Source organism: Lathamus discolor, chromosome 1 (genome assembly GCF_037157495.1).
Source record: "Lathamus discolor isolate bLatDis1 chromosome 1, bLatDis1.hap1, whole genome shotgun sequence".
NCBI classification, from domain to species: Eukaryota; Metazoa; Chordata; class Aves; order Psittaciformes; family Psittacidae; genus Lathamus; species Lathamus discolor.
In genome coordinates this window covers 28,675,549-28,684,198 of record NC_088884.1, presented here as the reverse complement: position 1 = coordinate 28,684,198, position 8,650 = coordinate 28,675,549, and the positions used below count along the sequence as shown (strand labels likewise).

Genomic DNA, 8,650 nt, shown 5'->3' with positions numbered 1-8,650 from the left:
TAGTTGGAGCCAAGATTTTATTAATTAGATCTCTAAGCAGCTTAAAAACAAGACTTGCTAAAGGATTAACCGAGGTACCATTGCAGCTACTGAAAATACGAAGGAACTTAATGATTCATACTAGGTACATACAGTGATACAAAAGTGTTGTTTATTTTCAACATCAAAAAGTTACTTGTCTTTGGTTCTGTGACTTCAAAGTCAATATAAAACCTGTTCACTTTATCAGGTCTCAATCTCATGTCAAAAAGAACAAGTGTAATACTTGTAGACTCCATCCTGAACACAAGCACTTCCTGCTCCCATTTACAAGCAAGTGCTGTAAACGGCCACCTTCTGGCTGATTGTCTGTAAGAGGGAGCGGACTGTCTCCTCCAGCTCCACCAACTGCTTGGCTTTGTCTTCCAGAACTCTTTGATTGTTTTCATATGTATGTTCCAAGTCTGTCAGAAAAGGAAGGGGAAAACCAGCTTAATCAGCAGTGGTTTAATACAGTGAAATGCAAATCATTATGGTTAAGGATAAGTTACTATTCGTTTTTATTGCAGAAGAGAATCTGATTAGGAATTTTAAGAAAAGCAAAGGCTGGAATTTTTTCCTTAACGTTGGAATATAAAGCGACAAGGAAGTAATTGCCCATTAAGTAGAAATCCAAAAGTATACTTTGGTTCATGTTGAAAAGAACTGTCATTCTCTGGCCTGTGGTGGCTTTTACAAACAGTGAAATGTTATGGTTAATTCTATTCAGTGTGCAGGAGCAAATAAATGGAAGAACTGAGTTCCTGGCCTGGCAAAACCAAGGAAAACATAGCCCGTTCCCTGGCAGCTATGGGCAGATTGCTCCCTCCTGGCTTAATCAACTTTAACCAACAATAATGAATGTTAAATTAAGCTGTAACCTGGAACTAATGTATTCTGATCGCCTTTTGTTATAACAGCTTTCCGGGGTGGGGTGGGGAGCACTGTTTGAAGATGGGCATCTTACTTGAATGGGTTAGTCCTTGTCCTAAGCATTGTAGTTATGTTCCTTCCCTGCAGTGGTTCTTGAAGCAGTGATTGGTGTTCATACCAGAAGTTTGTGCCTCACTGGCTAGCTTTCAATTTTTTTAGTCTTTCGAATCAATAATTTCTATGTCCGTAAGAATAAGGAAAGCAGATCAAAGCTCAGTAACAAAGAATTAACTTCCACTCCCTCCCCTGCTGATGAATAGCTGGTATAACAACATTAAGCTGCTTCATATTCTAAGCTGACCACTTGCCCCTCAGACCAGCCTCACCTTTGAGCAGCTGGAGCTTGCTGTTTGCTTGAGCCAACAAGGCTTTAGCTTCATCTTGCAACATGGTGGCTTTCCTCCTAGCGTCAGCCGACTCTTCTGTCTTCTTGGCAATGAGATCTTCCACCGTTTTATACTTGTCGTTCAGCTCGGTGTCGAGGACCTGTTGTTCCAGATTGAAGCACAAGATGGAGCTCGTTCAAAAGACAATACAGCTGGGGTTTGCATTTCCTCTATCCCTGCTAGTGCCAAGTGAGGACAGACTGCAAAATTAGCTCACTTAAAAGCAGAAACAATGCTGGGATAGCTCGTACGGAGTCTCCTACACTGGAGATATTCAAGGCCCGCCTGGACAAGTTCCTGTGTGATGTACTGTAGGTTACCCTGCTCTTGCAGGGGGGTTGGACTAGATGATCTTTTTAGGTCCCTTCCAACCCTTGGGATTCTGTGATTCTGTGATTCTGTACGTAATATTCAAGACTTTAAGAGTTGGGGTGAAGATTTCAGCAGCTGAGCTGCCCTTTTGCAGATATGTGGTTGTTTTATGGCTTTAATACTGACAGTTGGCAAGGATTTACAGGATTCAGTTAGTTCTGTAACTAATAGAAGACATGGCCCCAGTACATCTGGAAAGCTGCACCTGATGAAGTACTGGCACTGCTTCTGGTGGAATGCTTGCACTTGGGGAGAAATAAATACCCTTGTTACCCTTTCAGTAGTGAGAACAGCTGCCTGGATTGTATAGGTGAAGTTGCTGGAGAAGTCATGAAGCTGGTTTCTCAGCTGTGCTTTGTGAGGTTAAGATTAAGAAGTCCTATGACTTCTATAACCGAATTCAACAAAGAAGCGAGCTAAGCTGCAGCAGTGCTGGGAATCTCTTGTGTTTACTGGACAGCCACCTGAAATACTACTTAGTGTTTGCAAATAATTGATTTGATGGGTAATACATCTCTCCTGGCAGAAGATGCCTCTCTGGAGACTGGTGGGCTAACCAGAGACAACAGATGGGAGTGATGAAACTTCCTGTGGCAGATCTGTCAACTGTTTTGTTAATGGGCATTCTTTTGCTATTACAAAGGTACGTAGCTGACATTGTGAGCAGTGCCGTGTGCTCACAGAGCAAACTGTGCATCTCTGGTGGTTAGAAATTACTTTGGGCTTATATTGAGCTAATGTTTTTTCTTTGTTGCTTGATTCTGTATATGCCCAATTCCAGACTGTCCTGAATCTGTCATTGTCATAGAACCATAAATACTCTATACCAGGGGAAGAAGATGAGCAGTTGTCCTGTGGCAGATAGTGAAACTGAGAACAGAAACGAATCTGTGAATGGCTGACAGCATGGCAGCGTGACAGGTTTCCTACAGCTATCTGAGCACCTCAAAACTTTGAGTGCTTTTTTTTTCTCTGTATCTGGTACCAAAGTATAAAGCAGTTATCTTTGGCAAGTGGGTTAAGTGCCTCCTCCACCCTGCCATGTACTTGAACAATAAATGAAATGGATCCTATGTATTCACTCATGTTCCTTTCTCCAAACTGGGGTGAGAGTTTTGTTGGCTTTCCTTTAGCATCTTTCCTGAGCCTCTCACCTGTTTAACTTCTTCAGCATTTTGTTTTGCAGTAACAATTTTTTCTTCTATGTTGTCCACATTCTTTGAATTTGTAACAGCCTTTTGCTTAAGGTCCTCAACACTCCTCTCCAGCTCAAACAGACGTAAGGTAGCATTGTTCAGTGTTTCTTCAGATGCTGCATTTTCAGATGCAATCTAATAGAAAGAGGGATGAGAGTTACATTTCCAAAAGACGCTGAACATTCACTTAACTTTCTAGACAAGCCCTGATCAAATAGTTTGTGTCCATAGGCCCGATACAAAAACCAGCATTTCAGTTTTGCTGCAAATGGCCAAGTGCAGTTAGGGTGAAAGAGCCCACAGTTTGAAGAGAGGGTACACATGGGACTGCATTACATCTGCAAGCGTTGCCTAATCCAGTCAAAACTTCAGACTTCCATCTGAAGTTCCACTTTCCATCATGTAATAATGGACTTGTGAAGCTGTGTATCTTCCAAGCTGGCCAAGCTTCACGGGTGTAGGCACTATAGCCTCATGAGGGCTTTGAGATGAAGTCTGAAAATACAGTATCTGACAAGAATACAGCAATTACTACTTGAATCCAGCATTCATTTTTGTCTCGTGCTGCAGTGGTAGGGGACACTGACGAGTGGCTACATCAATACACTACCAGTGTGGCTGACAGGTAGGGCTTGCCAGGGGTCCTGGCCCACCTGCGTTAGAGGGCTACAGTCCTGCTTGTTTAAAGTCACTAGTGCAGAAAAGCCTTTTTGTTTGGTTTTGGTTTGCTTTTGTTTTTCTTAAGAGCAAAAGGTCCCCTGGCATCTGTCACACTACCTCAAAAAGCTCACCTGAAGGCAGGAATGGTTTACATTCATTTTAAGTGCAGTCTTTGATTTGCAGTGCCTGGGAGCCTTCCCTAGACAGGCTTCCATCACTTTCTAAGTAGCAGAGTTGATATTGTTTCTACATCTTAAATACTCATAAAGAACATACCGAGGTCAGCAGGTCTTGAGTTCCTTTAATATCTTCATCAGCTTGTTTGATGGCTTTTTCAGCTGCATTTTGAGCTTTTTCTGCTTCTTCCAGTGCTGCTTTCACCATGTCCGCAGTGACTTTAACATCTGTTGCACCATTGCTGTGGAGCAAAACCTGTGTTAATGCTAAAAATGCTTTAACTTTGGAACCGGATAAAGAACTAGGCATACACTGCAAAAGGCCATTGTTGCCCCTTAGTGAAGGAATGAGAATCTGCATCAGGGAAAGTTAAACTCTGTGTTTTCTGATACAATGAAATGGAAGTCTGGTTCAAGCTCTTGGGGAGCAGGGTTGCATACCTCGCTTTTTTAGCTTCCTCCAGCAGCATTTCTGCTCTGGCAATGTCTCCAGCACTCTGCTGCAGAATGACCTCAACATCAGAAAGGCTTTCTACACGCTCACGAATATCTTCTGTCAGGGCTCGCAGCTGCTGGGGAGTGCTTGGCATCTCCATGTTCAGCACTTCATTAGCCACTGCCTCGATGCTATCCAGGTCAGCGCTGTCTTCTAGTGGAGGGACACAAAGGACAAAGATGTAAAAGCTTCCCTCTGTCAGGTCTCAGCATCCAAATTCTTGTCCAGCTGCTCCTTTAAGAAGGAAAACTGTAGGAAAACTTGTTCCCCCAGACTTATGGAAAACCAAGGTATGAAAACTGCTTCCTTAGGGTGAAACTTCCCTCTCAGGAGAGGCCCAGCTGGCATAAGCTCTCTTGGAAGCCATTTCAAGATCTCAGTGATTAGCTGCACCATGCTGGGGCTGGGGGGAGGCGTGAGCCCTCAGGAAAGGAAGCCAACAGCTGCACATAAATGTATTTGTGCTTAACAGTATACTCAGCCTTGTGTAAACAGGGAAGGAATGGGTCTGCCATGCTGCCGCTTGCAAGCGAACAAGGCCCTCATTTAACCTTTACCTGCCTTCTTACGGGGAGATAAACTCACAGTTCCTGACTTTCCTCCCCTTTAATAGTACTTTATCTTTCAAGCCAGAACTTACGAACACACTTGGCAAACTGCAGCAGTACAACAGCCTCAGCTGAACCGAGCACAAGAACATGTCACAGTTTGCTCTCACTTTCCTATTGTCTTGGTTTTCTCTCGTTTCCAGATTTCATCATACACGCTAAGGCTGGCTGAAGTGCAAGAGGAGACACAACTATTGCATTACCCCTTAGAGGATGATTCAGAGCTAAAGATAGTTCTTATAAACCCAGAATTAATTTAAATATAAGGTTTTTACGCATAAGGAAGTCTCTAATCTGTTTAATAAGATTTCTCAGATCTTCATTGCTTCTGTCCACTTGCTCTTTTGTAGCATTGGTTTTGAGCAAAACTGCTTGTGCATTCTGCTTTGCTTCGTCAGCTCTCTGTTTTGCTTCAGAAACCTAAAAAGAGAAAAATAGGACTGCATACTTGCTTAAGCTTTAACGCGCGTTTTAAAACAAAACATCAGCTGGAGGCAGAGGTACTAGTAATTAATGAGAAATGCTTTTTCTCATAAAACTCCCAGAACACTTTTAAAAGCTGGCCAAGAGCCATACCACCAATGCTAGTTTAAACAACTCAGGCTAATGCTTAGAGTTATCCATGGGGCTTCACTTGAGCAAGCTCCCTTTCTGAGGATCTTTACAAGCAAGATGAAGTTATGCAACTGAAAAGCAGGATTTTGAGGTAAGCCAGGCACATACTTTGTCAATTAGTGTCGAAACTTGTGTTATGAGTGGTTTTTTTCAATATCTAACAATTGGTTTGGCATGTTACCATTCTGGAGAGTTGCTCAACTTCTGCTAATGCACTGAGGATGTCTCTGTCAAAGTCCATGGCTTTCTGCCAGGCGTTGTGAGCTACAGTCACCAGCCCATCGCAGCCAGGTCCTCCACACTTCTTCTTGCCTTCAGCTGTCCGACAGCTTAAACCACCACACTCGGACTCAGCACAAGAGGCTCCCAGGGGAGTGCCACACGTCTGCAGGGACAAACAAGGGAAATGGTCACTGCTTTATTTCCATAGCTGAGCTGTGAGGGGGAAGAAGCAGGACAGTGCCTTACTGTGACAGAAACATGATGCTGATTCTGCCCCTTGCAGCAGTATCCCAAGTACCACAGGGAAAGAAGCTGAGGTAGAGCTGCAAGCTGGAGGTGGCTCCTGCAGCAGGTTGGTAGGCACCATGGTGGTAGGCACCATGGCTTGAATCTTTCTTCTGTGCCCCCCCCCCCCCCGCACCTTCCTACTTTAACCCAAATAGGTAGCTCTCTGATGCTGAAGCAGCTGGAGGTTTATGAGGGAAGCCTTGCTCTGCCTTTATCATCTACTTGTCCTGTACATCTTATTTCACTGGAGAGTTTTACCTTTAAGCTTTGGTTTCAAGGTGGAAGCTACTACTGTGTGCATGCCTTCTTTTGTTTGCAATCAGTCTTCATGACTGTTCGAAGAAAAACTGGCCATCCCAAGAAGCTATTTTTTAAGGAACAAAGTATTTGGTGCAAAGAAGTGTATTTTCCTTTGCTCTAATGCCCTAGAAGCAAAATAGAAGCTAAAATGCTCCAAGCTGAACAGAAAACTTTTTTCCATCTCCCTTAAAGTGCTGTCCCATTCCTGTCCACCAAATGTTTCCTCTGATTCCATCTTTCCAGAACACCTTCCAATTTGTGAATTACTGTCAAGGACGTGTTCCCATAGAAAATTTTAGGGTAGACCTTTTTTGTTTAAATAAAAAAGCAAAACTATTTCAGTCAGCAATATTGTACTGAGAATTATCCACTCTTGGGTCAATTGCTTGGCAATGAAATCACTCAGGAGTTGGTTTAGCCAAAGACAAAATTGGAAGGTTTCTCATTCTTGTGAGGTTCTCCCCTCCTCATCCCCCTTTGCCAAATGATAGTCACATATTTTGCTGCCAAAAAACCTCTCTGGGAAAACCTAGAGGCTGTGCCAAGCGAGCTGCAGCTGTCTCCCTTGAAGTGTAAATGAGTCCCTCTTACCTGCTTGGCATGCAACCCAGCAGGAACTAGAAAGCAAAACCCATTTCTTTTTTTTTTTTGTGTCCTGGGATTACACCTCGGAGCAACTCCGTGTTTATGGCCCTGATAAACATCTACCCAAGATTTTCAGTCCTCCAGAACAGTCGGGCAGGAATGTAGGGGCAGGGAAGCTAAACAAAAAGATGTCTTTTTTAAACCCTCCAGAGAAGAGGAGAGCTGGGGGAGTCAGGGGGATGACAGTAGTAATAAAGGACATGGGACAATTCAGCATGTGCAGAACTCATCCTCTGACACAGGCCTGGCAGGCCAAGGGGAGTTAATGAGCAGTCCCCTGCTGCCTGCCTTCACCAGGGATTGTTCTCTCAATGCAGCTGGATGACTTCAAAGTAAAGCTGAGGGAACACCCAGCCTCTCCCAAGAAATAGCCACCCTTGATTATGTTTACAGATGAGCAGGCAGCTTCAACAGAGAAAATGCCCTTTTGACTCCAGCTCCCTCTAAGTTCTGCTTTGTCCCAAGCACAAGGATGGGACCATGGCAATGCTGAGGAGGGCAGCCTGTTGGCGCAAGCAGCTGCACTGCCTGAGTGCTGCACAGGCATAATGTGTACCCTGTGGAACTGCAAGAAGGGAGAGAGGAGCCTAGAGGAAGCAAGCACGTGGACTGAGGACAGGCTTGAAGAGATGGCTCTCAGTCCAGCAGACTCACTGTTGTAAAGATGGGTGCTCTGTTGGGGCAGAAGCGTAGGAGAAGACCAGCATGAAGAGCTGAAAGCCAGTAGGTCTCGGAGCCCACCAATTAAACACCCCTGTTCTAGCCCACAAAATACCCCGTCACCCAAGAAACATGCATTTCTCATTAACAGACTGTGCATCTCACCCTCTTGAGCCATAAACACTTCCTTCCTGCCCATCGCTTCTTCACAAACCCAACTTTAGTTTTGCTAGAGGTTTTATAACAGCAATTCTCAGCCATGTACCTTCTCAGCCACTTCAGAGAGATCCAGGCTCTGCAGCTTGCCTGCGAGCTCATCCAGCAGGCGCGACTGCTCCTCTTGTTTAGCCTTGAACTGGGCCTCCTTCTCATTGATTAAGTCTTCCACTTCCTGCCGCGTCCGCGCTGACAGCTCTACGGCACTGTTGGGGTGAACAGTAGAGGCATTGACCCTCTCCTCTGCCTCCAGGGACATCTGGAAATACTTTGTGATACTGTCCAAGGCTCCTGCAGAAATCAAATGGAACTGCTCAGAAATCTTTTAAGTAACCCGAAGTAACTCGCATTATGGTGGTTGGCAGATGACATCAGGGTTAGTGATATGAGTATCAATGTAACTGATATGCCAGCCTCTGTGGCTGCACTCAGTGCTACTGCAAGGATGACAGCATCTGCCCTACTGTGGGGAAAAAAAAGGGAGTTAATTTTCTTTCTTGGTTGGCAGCGTTTGCTGGATTTTGAGGTTAAGCCTTTCTCTGACTCTAGTGACTGAATTCTGCTTACCCTGAGGGCAAAAGGAGATCCAGCCTCTGAGGTTTATAGGGCAACAGTCTGTGTTCTAAGGATTCAGTTATCCCATGAGTTGTTATTGCTTGCCCTGGGATGTCTGGCTTATGGAGTCACTGCTTGGAAGCTGGTCAGAGCTCTCCCAAAAAACAACCGCTTGATGAAAGATGCTGATTTATGGATCTGTTAGTTTTGGATAACTCTTGGAGAGGCCTTGAGTAGGTGTGAGGGATCTCATGGGAGTGGCCACACTCTACACCTTGGGCAGCTTTCCTCTGCAGAGTGCCAC

The 8,650-nt window shown here is 44.6% G+C and overlaps 1 protein-coding gene across 1 annotated transcript in view; it reads right to left on the bottom strand.

Annotated features, from left to right (window-relative positions):
- The window catches only part of LAMB1 (laminin subunit beta 1), a 45,043-nt gene continuing 36,393 nt past the window's right edge, over positions 1-8,650 (bottom strand). Inside the window, exons 26-33 of the mRNA XM_065665844.1 lie at positions 7,841-8,082; positions 5,642-5,845; positions 5,121-5,265; positions 4,183-4,390; positions 3,842-3,983; positions 2,864-3,040; positions 1,278-1,437; positions 1-443 (exon numbers count right to left, since the gene is read on the bottom strand). Coding sequence (XP_065521916.1) covers positions 307-443; positions 1,278-1,437; positions 2,864-3,040; positions 3,842-3,983; positions 4,183-4,390; positions 5,121-5,265; positions 5,642-5,845; positions 7,841-8,082 — 1,415 coding nt within the window. The 3' untranslated portion in view covers positions 1-306. The remainder of the gene's footprint in view (positions 444-1,277; positions 1,438-2,863; positions 3,041-3,841; positions 3,984-4,182; positions 4,391-5,120; positions 5,266-5,641; positions 5,846-7,840; positions 8,083-8,650) is intronic.